This window comes from Corylus avellana, chromosome ca8, assembly GCF_901000735.1.
Source record: "Corylus avellana chromosome ca8, CavTom2PMs-1.0".
NCBI classification, from domain to species: domain Eukaryota; kingdom Viridiplantae; phylum Streptophyta; class Magnoliopsida; order Fagales; family Betulaceae; genus Corylus; species Corylus avellana.
Genome location: NC_081548.1, coordinates 13,913,685 through 13,927,101, shown reverse-complemented (window position 1 = coordinate 13,927,101; position 13,417 = coordinate 13,913,685). Strand labels below are relative to the sequence as shown.

General features: G+C 33.3%; 1 protein-coding gene and 1 pseudogene across 1 annotated transcript; one reads left to right on the top strand and one right to left on the bottom strand.

Moving 5' to 3' along the window:
- Nucleotides 1-5,052: 5,052 nt before the first annotated feature.
- LOC132190914 (uncharacterized) lies at nucleotides 5,053-7,527 on the top strand (annotated as a pseudogene).
- A 2,836-nt stretch (nucleotides 7,528-10,363) lies between these two features.
- LOC132190913 (uncharacterized) lies at nucleotides 10,364-12,220 on the bottom strand. The gene is made up of 2 exons (XM_059605938.1): nucleotides 12,211-12,220; nucleotides 10,364-10,992 (listed from the first exon to the last, which is right to left on the bottom strand). The coding sequence occupies exons 1-2, from the start codon at nucleotides 12,218-12,220 to the stop codon at nucleotides 10,364-10,366; spliced, it is 639 nt and encodes a 212-aa protein (XP_059461921.1).
- Nucleotides 12,221-13,417: the final 1,197 nt, after the last annotated feature.

The following is a 13,417-nucleotide window of genomic DNA, read 5'->3' as shown; positions in this document are numbered from 1 at the left end:
ACGTTCCAACTTTTAAAACTTTATTTTGTTTTGAACTTGACTTTATTCATTGTATTGTTTTTTGTTATTAAGTTGACAATTCAAAAGAAAAAGGAAGAGACATTTTAAAATCTTTAATTGTCAATTTAGTAGCATAAAAGGTTAATAAGATGTTTATTGGTTCAAATCTAATAACCCTTTGAAATATACAATGGTTGATGGCCCATCACTACTTGGTGCAGTATTTGGAAAATCCAAGCTTGAAACAAAGGGACTTTTGCGATAAATATTGCTTTTCCCCATTGCATTTGGCATAAGGGAGAAGAAGTATGACTAGAATCAGAATATATATTTTTATCTTTTTTATCCTCTTCATCTCCGTATTTCCTATGAATGGGGGTAAGTAGTTTCAGTTTAATTTGTTATGCTTATAATTAGCATTCGATATAGCCTTTAACTTCGAATCCGTTGAGCCAAAAGTAGTTTGTATCATTATTAGACATGTTATATAAAGTTTTTTTCTTCTTTTAATTATTGTTATAACATTAACTAAATGATTAAATCAACAATTTTCTATACGTTTAAATGTTTGGGATAAATAGTAATTTAACATGGTATAATAAGAGCAGTCATTCTAAGTTCGAACTTTGACTCTACAGATTACCCAATTTCAATTAAATATTTGAAGTATTAGGCCATGGTTAGAATACAAGTTAAATGATTAAATTAAATTTTTCTATCAACTTAAACTTTTGAGGCAATTGTTAATTTAATATGGTATCAAAGAAAAGTCTTAAGTTCGAATCATGTCTTCATAATTCACCTCTTCTTTTAAATAAATATTTCTCGTATTGGGTAGCACGTGTGATTTAAAAATCTTATGATTATTATTTCAACCCTTATCATTTTTAAATTTTCACTCATTGATATTTCACCATCAACGTCGAATATTTTGCAGCTCTAAACCTTTAGTAATTTCTAGGTGAATTTCACTCCAATGGTAGTAATGTTAAGAAAATTTTCTCTGAAAACTGTTATATAAAAAAATAACGTTATGTGTATCGATGTTTTGGAAATTATATATATAGACTTAACATGATTTTATAATTTACAATGTCACGTCAATAGCCACAAGAATATTGAGCAAATAACGATCTTTCTTTCTTTGTCAAATTGGCTTTAAAACTTTCTCATCTTGTAAAAGGTACTCAAGGTGAATCTCGTCGAATAAAGGGGAAATATCCATATTATGAAGTAAGCAAACGATTCAAGGGAAGTTGTCAGAAGAGGAAAAATAACGGGTTGGAAATAATCAGGTGTGAGGCTCTTTGCAAATTGGAGGGTGCCGAAGTGGGATTATGCATCAAACTTCAGTGTCATTGCTTCTACATGCAACTCCCAACATGCGACCTCTCACACCCTAGAGGCCAGTGGATCAAGGCTAGCCTAGAGATCTACAATGAGATTAAAATAGGGAAAAGGAGAGAGATAATGCACAATGAGTATTGTCTTACTAAAATAAATTGTGCACATGATTGAGTTATATGATTGCGAATGTATATTGCACTATTAAAAATAAATAAATAATTTTACTCTCCAGCAACAGTTACTTTCGAGCAGTATTGGAAGATGAGGATTGCTTCAATTTGGGAGCAACACCTAAGATGGTGTCGAGCATCATAAAGGCTACGTACTGTTTAGAGACCTAAAAAAGGCTTGAAAGACTAAAATATGCCTAAAATACCCGTAACCTAATATGCAGATGGTGGATAATAATTAACCACAATAACCGCACTTGATGCGATTAGTAATTACATAATATGAATATCGATACCTAAAAAAGATAACTACATTATATAGATACGAATATTATTAAAAATCGTATCTGCGCATATATACAACTCTAAAAAAGACAACTTTTCATGTCATTATGAGAGTTACGATTTACTTCAAACGCTACCCACCAGAAATATATATATATATATAACTGGATGAGGGTGTAAGAATTTGGGAGAAAATTATATAAACATAAACATAAAAAAAAAAACAAAAAAACAAAAAAACAAAAAAACAAAAAAAACTAACCTCAGGCCATTATTGTTTAAGCACTTGAATTGAATACTTGTTGAATATTTGCTAAATTCACAATCCTAGAACCCTCAATTCGCAATCCTAGAACCCTCACTTTGTTGGAGAGTGATAGATAGGGATTTTTGGCCTATATGTTTTTCACGTTAAAGATGTGATCAATGAATATCACAGGCTTGTCTTTTATATAGGCCAAGACTCCTATCCATTTATCTTACGTTGCTTCCTTCCATCAAGGGAGACAACACTTGGTGAAAATAAAACATATTTTCACCTTTAGTAGTTAACTGTACTTTAATTACCCAAAGTTTTTTGTTTAATAAAAACTATATATAATATACTATATACATATAATATATGTGACATGTGGGCCACCTCAAGTCTCCTGATGGAATATTAATTCTAATATTCTCCCACTTGGCTCACATGACACATTTTAAAATCGTTTGGGTAACTAAAACTGTATATGGCCAAATTGAAAACTACTAAAGCTTTAGTTTCGCTTTAAAGAGAGATACAATACACGAATCATGGCGGTTATGTTATTATATCAACATTTCCTTCCATGTATTACAATGTATGAATCTTTCAAAAATAAAATATGTTTATGGTATAATTCTTTATAAATAACTTCCAATAAGTTATTATGGGTATAACTGTATTGGAGCAAATACTTTATGTGCACAAAAATAAACATTGTTTTGACAATGAACGAGTACTCTAAATAACAAGAATTTAATCAAGCATAAAATAAGCTCACTAATCCCATGCTCTCTACATGTTTCGAAAATGTCTTTATTGAGAGCCCTTTCGTCATGGGATCTGCAATCATAGAAGTTGTACTTGTATGCTCTATAGATACTTCTTGTTGCTTAATTCTCTCTCTGACATCAAGATACTTTATGTCAATATGTTTGGTTCTACTCCCACTTTTGTTATTCTTATAAAAGAAAACTGCTGCCAAATTATCACAGTAAATTCGTAACGGCTTGGATATTGAATCCACAACTTGAAGCCCTGTGATAAAATTTCTTAACCATTTTGCCTGTGAAGTCCCTTCAAAGCATGCTATGAACTCTGCCTCCATGGTAGAGGATGCAATTATCGTCTGTTTGGTGCTCTTCCATGATATAGCACCTCCTACCAACATAAAGACATATCCTGAAGTGGACTTTCTAAAGTCTTTACAACTCTCAAAGTCTGAGTCTGAATATCCAACCACTTCTAGATAATCTACATTCTTATAAGTCAACATATGATTTTTCGTTCCTTGTAAATATCTCATAACCTTTTTAGCAGCCTTCCAGTGTTCCATTCCCGGATTACTTTGATATCTTCCTAACATTCCTACTGCATATGCAATGTTAGGTCTTAAACAAACTTGTGCATGCATTAAACTACTAACAGCAAATGCATAAGGAATGCTTTCCATTTCTTTCTTTTCCAAAACATTTTTCGAACATTGACTTAAATTGAATGTATCACCCTTCAATATGGGTGCCGCATTGGGTGTACACAGTGGCGGACCCACGTATGGGCCAGTGGTGGCCACGGCCCCCCCAAGGGAAATTACAAAAAAAAAAAAAATTTAAGCACAAGTTGAGGCTGTTTAGCTGCTGACCACTCATCCATCTAGCTACATACTAATATACGGCCCCCACAATTCCACATTTCCACAAAGAATTTTGTTTTTTAAAAAACTTTAGACACTTGTCTGGAGCACCGAGCACACGACCAGCTACAAAGGGGCCCCTCCAAGTATTAAAAAAAAAAACATTTATTGCTGGTCTGCAGTAGCCCCAAAAGCTATTAAAAAAAAAAAAAATTATTTTCCCTCTTTCTCAAGACTCACGCACTCGCCTCTCGGCTTCTGTTCTCTGAGTTCTTAGTTCTCTCCCTTTCTCTTTTCTGAAAGGCTGAATCTCCGTCGCTCTCCAGCCTCTTCTTCAGTGATGATAAATTGCATTTGTAACTTATAACAGTAAAGGTTTGAAGATCAGATATCAAGTGGGTTTTGCATCCTTTGTTCCCTTAAAAATTAGAATTGATTTAGGGTTAATTTTATGCATTAAATCTTGATTTGTTTTCTCTTGATGAAAGAAGAGTATCCAAAAATTGTTTATAATTTAAATGGGTGTCATACTGTTATGTCTTTTTAGGGCAGCAATGAAAGTCCGAAACTGATTATTGATTCAATCAGTCTGATTGGGATTTGGCCCATTTGGGGACTTGGATTTTTACCGACGACAGCTGCGAGCCTGCAACACTAAGGTATTCCATAATCCCAAGAATCTGGTTTCTATTTTGGAAGTGTTATATTGATGATATTCAGGTTGTTCAACTATTGTGTTATGACATTGTTTATCAATTAAGAGAATAATACATGTTAGTGTATTGATTTTTCCCCCTTAAGGCTTAATGGGTGTCATGTATGTTCAGGGCAGAAAATAGGTGGTCACTGGTCAGATTGACAAATTGGATTGGGTCCATTGGGAGATTGGATTTTTACCGGAAACACTGAGGTAGGTATCCCAAGAATCTGCTTAATTTTTTTTATTTTGATTCTTGAAAGTGTTATATTGCTGTTTAGCCTCTTTGGCTCTTTAGGCTTTGATTAACTTAAGAGAAAAAAAAAATGAATAATACAAGTTAGTGGTACCCATTAATCATTATAAATAGACATCAATTTGATGTATAACAATTAAACAATACGGCAAAAATTGTAGCATAATTGAAAGTCTGAAAACTTGAAACTGGGCGAAAATTGTTGTTGTGTTATTGTTTAGCCTTTTTAGGCTTTGATCAAATTAAGAGAATAATAATACATGTTAGTGGTACTAGCCATCATAAATAGTTGCATTTGTTCTATTATCGGTAATGTATATTGGAAATTTGATCGTCTATCTTACGGGGTTGTGATTTAACTTGAAAATTTTAGGTTCATGCATCATGTCAAAGTTTAAAACTATTGATTCATTCTTTAAAATGAAAGAAGCCGACATTTCGAAAAGTAATACGCCGTTGGATCTTAATGCCGAAACTTCAAATCCCGATGAGTGTCATCTTAAATCTTCAAGGGTTGAAGATGAAGAACATCCTTGCGGAGAATCTCTAATTGCGGAGACACAAGAGGCTCATTTTAAATTATCCACACTTAATGTTGATGAAGTTGATGCTTCTTTTATAGAACGAGATCCTGGATTACGTCCTCCGATCTGGGACTATCCAGTCAATCAATGGGATGAAATAAGGCGGGCTTATTTGCAACATGGTCCATATCAACCTATTCTTCGAAAGGAACAATATCCACTTTCTGGACCAGAAAAGCACCCTCGTCACTTTCAAGCTTCTTGGTTCACACAATTTTCAACTTGGCTTGAGTATTCTCGTTCTACGGATGCTGCATATTGCCTACCATGCTATCTTTTTTCTATGAAAGCACTTGGACGTCCTGGATGGGATGTATTTACTATAAATGGGTTTAGAAGTTGGAAAAAAGTTCATGATGGAAAAAATTGTGCCTTCTTGACTCATATTGGGGAGGATCCTTGTTCACCTCATAATAATGTTGTGAAATATTGTGAGGATTTGAGAAATCAAGCACAGCATATTGATAAAGTATTGAATGCACAAAGTACCGAACAAATTCTAAATAATCGACTTCGTGTGAAAACTTCTATTGATGTTGCTCGGTGGCTTACATTTCTAGGATGTCCTTTGAGAGGTCATGATGAGACTCCTGCTTCAAAAAATCGAGGTAATTTTCTTGAGATGATTCAAATTTTGGCTTCATATAATGAGAAAGTTGCAAGTGTTGTTTTGGAAAATGCTCCACAATTTGCAAAGTATACTTCACATACAATTCAAAAGGAGATTTTGCATGTCATTGCAAGTAAAGTGCGAAATAAAATTCGTGAAGATATTGGAGACTCTAAATTTTGCATTATTGTTGATGAAGCACGAGATGAGTCTAAGAGAGAGCAAATGGCTATTGTTTTGAGATTTGTTGATAAAGATGGTTTTATACAAGAACGTTTCTTTAATATAGTTCATGTTAAAGACACATCGGCATTGACTCTAAAGAATGGAATATCTGATGTTCTCTCTCATTATTGCCTTGATATTCAAAATATTCGTGGACAAGGATATGATGGTGCTAGTAACATGCGTGGTGAATGGAAAGGATTGCAAGCATTATTTCTTAATGATTGTCCTTGTGCATACTATATTCATTGTTTTGCTCATCGATTACAATTAGCATTAGTTGCTGCATCTAGAGAGGTGGATTATGTTCATGTGTTCTTCACAAATTTGAATTTTATTATCAATGTGGCCAGTGCTTCATGTAAACGTCATGATCTACTACAAGTTGTTCATGCAACACATATTGCACATATGCAAGCTATTGGTGAGCTTGAAACTAGAAAATGGGCTAACCAAATTGGCACTTTGAAACGAACTGGTGATTCTCGTTGGGGTTCTCATTTTAATTCTATTTGTAGCATTATAAGGATGTTTGATGCTACTTGTATAGTGCTTGAAGATGTTCAAAGAGAATGAGGTACTTACTCTCAACGAGGAGATGCTAAGGCTGCTTATAAAATGCTTACATCCTTCGAGTTTATATTTATTTTACATTTAATGAAGGAACTCATGGGCATTACTGATGTTCTTTGTCAAGTGTTGCAGCAAAAATCTCTAGACATTTTGAATGCTATTCATTCAATTTCTATTGCGAAAAAACTTATCCAAAAGTTGAGAGATGATGGTTGGGATAATTTACTTGAGAACATTGTCTGTTTCTGCAAGAAATCTGAAATTGACATTCCGGATTTGAGTGCTCGTTATATTGAAGGTCGAGGTCGTAATCAAAAGGATCACATTACAGTGGAGCATCATTATCATTTTGACATATTCAATACTGCCATCGACTTTCAATTGCAAGAGCTTGATAGTAGGTTTAGTGAAAAGGTGATGGAACTTTTGATACTTAGCTCTGCTTTGGATCCAAAAGATGCTTATAAATCTTTCAAAATTGACGATATATGTATCCTTGCGGAGAAGTATTATCCTCTTGATTTTTCTGAGTTGGAGAAAATTAATTTGAGATATCTGTTGAGGTATTTTGAATTTGATGCCCGCATCGATCCAACATTACAAAATTTGTCTTCTATTGCAGAATTATGCCAAGGATTGGCAAAGACAAAAAAATCAAAGACATACTATCTTATTGATAGATTGATTCGTCTTATTTTGACTCTGCCAGTATCTATAGCAACTACCGAACGAGCATTTTCAGCAATGAAAATTGTTAAAACACGACTACGCAACAAAATGGAGGATGATTTTCTTGCAAATAGTTTAGTTATTTATATTGAAAGGGAAATTGCTGAGAGTTTCAATTTAGATTCGATACTTGATGATTTTGTACTTCTAAAAGACCGTAAAGTGCAGTTCTAGACACTTTTTTGTATTTCTATCTTTTTGATATAGTGCTAACATGTTATATTTCTAATATATCAATTTGAGCACATATTTATGAACTTTTATAGATTTTTTTTTGTGATGCATATACTATGTGAATTACCAATTTTTCAATGTGAACAAAATTTTTAGGACGCAAAAAAAAAAAAAAAAATTTAGGATGTGAAATTTTTTTTTACGGCCCCTACATTCTTAAACATCTGGCTCCGCCACTGGGTGTACTTTCATGCATTCTGAATTGTTCCAAAACTCTTTCAATATAGGCTTTATGAGACAGACCTAACATCTTTTGAGACCTGTCTCTATGAATCTCAATGCCTAAGACATAAGAAGCTTCACCTAAATCCTTCATTTAAAAGTTCTGGGAAAGAAATTGTTTAGTGTCATGCAGTAGACCCAAATCATTAGTTGCAAGTAAGATATCATCAACATATAGGACTAAGAAAACAAATTTACTCCCACTAAATTTTTGTTATATGCAATTATCCACAATGTTCTCCGCAAATCCACATGAAGTAATAACATTGTGAAATTTTAAATACCATTGACGAGATGCTTGTTTTAGTCCATATATAGATTTCTTTAACCTACAGACTAATTGATCACCTTTATCAAAACAAAACCCTTCAGGTTGTTTCATGTACACCTCTTCTTCAAGACTCCCATTAAGGAAAGCCGTTTTCACATCCATCTAATGTAGCTCTAAATCAAAATGAGCTACTAATGCCATGATTATTCTAAAGGAATCCTTTTTAGAAACTGGAGAGAAAGTATCATGGTAATCAATATCTTCTTTGTGTGAATCCCTTAGCTACAAGTCTAGCCTTATATCGATCAATTTTACCATTTTATTCTTCCTTGGTTTTATAAACCCATTTACAACCAATGGCTTTAACTTTTTTAGGTAACTCGACAATTTCCAAAACTTGATTTTTAGCCATAGATTCTATTTCTTCTATCATGGCATTATACCAAAATTTTGAGTTTTCATCACTCATGGCATGTGAAAATGAAATTGGGTCATCCATAGGTCCGACACCAAAGTCAGATTCTAATAGGTATACATAATAATCACCAGAAATGCTTGGCCTCCTTACTCTTGAGGATCTTCTTAATTCTACAGTGTCATCCACATTATGTAGATATTGACTTACAGACTCCACATTGATATGTTCCTCTTGAGGTGGTGGTAGTTCTTGAAGGATATCTTGTTGATTTTCTTGAAAAACAGTCAACTTATTTTGATTCACGGATGTTGTATCTAAATTCTGTGTTTCCTCCCACTCTATCTTTTGAGGAACATTACTCCCACTAATGTCAAGAGCCTCAATAAATTTTGCATTTCTAGCTTCAACAATTCTAGGTGTATGTGAGGGACAATAAAATCTATAACCCTTAAAGTTTTCTGCATAGCCAATGAAATATCCACTGACTGTTCTCGGATCCAATTTCTTTAATTGTAGATAGTAAACCCTAACCTCAACTAGACAACCCCATATATGAAAATGTCTTAAACTAGGTTTCCATCCTTTCCATAACTCAAATGGTGTTTTGGGAACAACCTTAGATGGAACTCTATTTAAGATATATACAGAAGTTTTTAAGGTCTCACTCCACAAAAGTAAAGGAAGATCACTATTGCTAAGCATACTTCTTACCATATCCATAAGGGTACGGTTTCGCCTTTCAGCAACACCATTTTGGTAAGGTGAACCCAGCATTGTAAATTGAGCAATAATCTCTTCTTCTTTGAGAAAGTTGGCAAATGGACCCGGTCTTTGCCTTGACTCTGTGTATCTACCATAATATTCTCCACCCCTATCAAATCTTACGATCTTAATTTTCTTTTCTAATTGCCTCTCTACTTCCCTTTTATATGTTTTGAAAGCATCTAGTGCTTCAGACTTATTAAAGAGGTAAAGATACATAAATCGTGAATAGTCTTCAATAAATGAGATAAAGTATCTCTGACCATTCAAACATGGGGTACTAAATGGTCCACAGATGTCAATGTGTATAATTCAAGTATTTCTTCACTCCTCTTAGTACCTTTACTGGTCTTGTTGGTTTGCTTTCCTTTTATGTAATCCACACAAGTACCAAAATCTGAAAAATCTAGAGCCTAAAGGACTCCATCATTTATTAGTCTTTTGATTCTCTCTACAGAGATATGTCCCAATCTCTTATGCCATAACATAGAGGATGACTCATCAATAATGTTGCATTTTAAGAGACTTTGTTCATAAATGGGATCTAAATTTAATTTATATAAATCATTGACTAAGATTCCTGAGCCAACATCTGTAGAGTTTTTAAACAAATAGACATTTGACCCAATAAAATTAGATTCAAACCCCAAAGGTACTAGTTTAGATATAGAAATTAAATTTTTTGAAAATGAAGGAACATAAAAGGTGTTTACAAGGTCTAAAATATCCATTTTCTAAAACAAGTCTAAAGGTTCCTACAGCCTTGATATGCGAATGCATCCCATTTCTTGAATAGATGCCTTGTCCACTTCCCATCGGTTTCCTTAGGCTGAGAAATCCCTGCATGATATTGACAACGTGAATTGTAGTACCCGAATCAATCCATCATGTATTATGATGAGTATCTATGAAGTTAGATTCATAACACACAAGAGAATCGAGATTACCTTTTTTCTCGAGCCATTTTTTGTACTTTAGGCAATCCTTCTTTTTGTGCCCCTTTTTATTACAGAAGAAACATGTATCTTTATTTCCATAAGGCTTGAATGATGCTTGTTCATCCTTCTTCCATTTAATTTCAGCACCTTTGCCCTTTTTATGAGTCATAAAATGTGCACTCTCCAATTTTCATGTGTCAACCTCTCATCTTCTTGTACACGCATTGTTAAAAGTTCATTAATGGACCACTTTTCCTTATGTGTGTTGTAAGAAATCTTAAATGGTCCATATTCAGCAGGGAGAGAATTGAGTATGAAATGGACAAGGAATGACTCTGAAATCTCAATTTCTAAGGACTTAAGTTGTGCAGCAATGTCCCTCATCTCAGTTATGTGCTCACGCACACTCCTAAATTTGTCATGTTTCATAATTGACAACTTGTTCATTAGAGTGCTAGCTAATGCCTTATCAGAACTGACAAATTGTTCTTCAATGGCCTTTAAGTAGTCCTTTACCTTATCACATGGAGGAATTGAACCTCTAATGCTCTTACTAATATGTGACTTAATGAGCATTAGACTTAATCGGTTTGACCGCTTCCACTTTTCATATGTAGTTTTTTCTACTAACGAACTTGTTTCAGTGGGCACGAGTGGTTCCTCCACACGCAATGCAAAGTCTAGGTCTGTGCACCCTAATGTCAAGAGAATTTTGTCTTTCCAGTCCGAAAAATTATCTCCGTTTAAGAATGGAATATGAGAAGATTCATTATTTAAAACAGAAGAAACAATAGCTGCAATAACCAAGAATAGGCATTAACACTTTGAAATAAACACAAATTATAGTATGAATCAACCAATGTCAAATTCATAAACAAATCAAAATCTCTCTGTGGGTAAAGATCGCATTATGCATAAGATTTGTTTGTATATCTTCATAATAAGACTAGTAAATTCTATAAATGCTTAAGAAAAATAGATCTTGCACCTGTGGGTATTAGGTATCCAATTTTTCTAATATCTTTTTTTACTATCTTATTCTAATTAAGTCATATAAAATGATCACTTCCTTGTAGGGCCAAGTAATCACTATGACAACTTAATTGCAATATGAAATGCCATTATAAAATTTTACATAATTGTGTTTTAAGATGCTATGGCTATTCTAAATGCACAATAAAAGGCATTTTCCATCATTAAATCTGTAATTTCATAATGGCATAACACTGTATATATAAATAACTAAATGTATATCAAACCAAAACGACACATTGCCTTGATGGTAAAGCTGGCTTGCAGAATCTCGGGTTGTGGGGTTTGAATCCCACAAGCAACTCCTCCATTAAAGCAGGTTTTTTTTTTTTTTTTTTTGTAATGGCGCATGTGCTGGACGCGCCCAACACATGAGTGGGCCTGCATTCGGGTAGGGAACTTCATCCGGGTCTGAAAAACGGATCTGGGTCGGGTCTCGCCCTAAACAGGTCTAAAAACGGGTTTTCTCATTTTTTATCAAATTTTCACACTAAAACCCGATTTTATAACATGGTTTTGGTTCAGAATCATCAAGACTACTAATTTATGGGTTTGAAACATATGGGAATTCAAAAACAATGAAAAGAAATCATCATTTTAAAGAAAAATGGCATGGCCAAAAATCTTAATCTTCTTTTTTTTTTTTAATGATTCCAAAATTGTAAAAATGGAGTATTTTGCACAATAAAAAACAACAAGATTAATCTTCTAAAACCACAAAAGCATCATAAACATTAAATTTTAATGATCCGGCCAAACCATGAAACCATACCCATTATGAAACTTGAAACACAAAACAAAAATCTCACAACAACCGTAGTCCTAATACAAACATTCAATCATTCTACTAAAATTCAATAGATTGATACTAAACAACATGGCACAGAAGTAGGCTCTGATACCGCTAATGTAAGAATTTGGGAGAAAATTATATAAACATAAAAAATAAAATAAAAAATAAAAAATAAAAAAATACTAACCTCTAGCCATTGTTGTTTAAGCACTTGAATTGAATACTTGTTGAACGTTTGCTGAATTCACAATCCTAGAACCCTCAATTCACAATCCTAGAACCCTCACTTTGTTGGAGAGTGATAGATAAAGATTTTTGGCCTATATGTTTTTCACGTTAAAGATTTGATCAATGAATATCACAGGCTTGTCTTTTATATAGGCCAAGACCCCTATCCATTTATCTTACGTTGCTTCCTTCCATCAAGGGAGACAACACTTGGTGAAAATAAAACACATTTTCACCTTTAGTAGTTAACTGTACTTTAATTACCCAAAGTTTTTTTGTTTAATAAAAACTATATATATATATATAATATACTATATACATATAATATATGTGACATGTGGGCCACCTTAAGTCTCCTGGTAGAAGATTAATTCTAGTAGAAGGTCCATGCATCATATTGCTTTAGGGCTTATTTAGTTTTCTAAAATGTAAATGAAAACTAGTGAGCAAAATATTGGTTATTATGTGAATGTTGTTTTTGTATTTTTAGAAGTGTTTTGTATTTGAATTGCTTGTTAGTGTTTTTATTTTGAGAAGAGAAAACGAACAATAAAAAAGAAAAAAAAATAATAACAAGTGGAGCAGTAATCTATTTTAACTACACAGTTGCGTTGTGCGCATGAAGTGTTCCCAATGGCAATGGCTCGCAACCTAAGCAGTATGATTTTTGTTACTTCGACAAAAACAAAAACAAAAAAAAAAGGGAAATGGCATTCGTAATTCTTTCTAGCATTACCCTCTAGATGACATTCTAGCTTTTTAAAAACTTTATTTGTTTTGAACTTGATTTTATTCAATGTATTGTTCTTTGTTATGTTCAACTTCAGTAATTTCAGAACTCTCTCTTGTGTCCCTCTTGAATCCCTCCAAGAATGATGTGGCTATTAAAATTACAATTTAATCATTTTAAGGGTATTTTTGTCTTATTGAAATTTCTATACAGGTAATTTCATCATTTTGTTAAAATTGGGAGCACATTGTTATTGTTTTGATAGTTTGTGGAGGTAAATTGTCATAATTGATAATTTGAGGGGTAGATCATCATTAGGGTGGTAGTTTGAGGGGGTTAAGTGGACTTTACCCAACTTTTTAAATAATAACCCGGCTTTTTTACTCATAATTTTAATACTTGAACCATTCAAAGAGTGCGTGAGATTGAACCGATT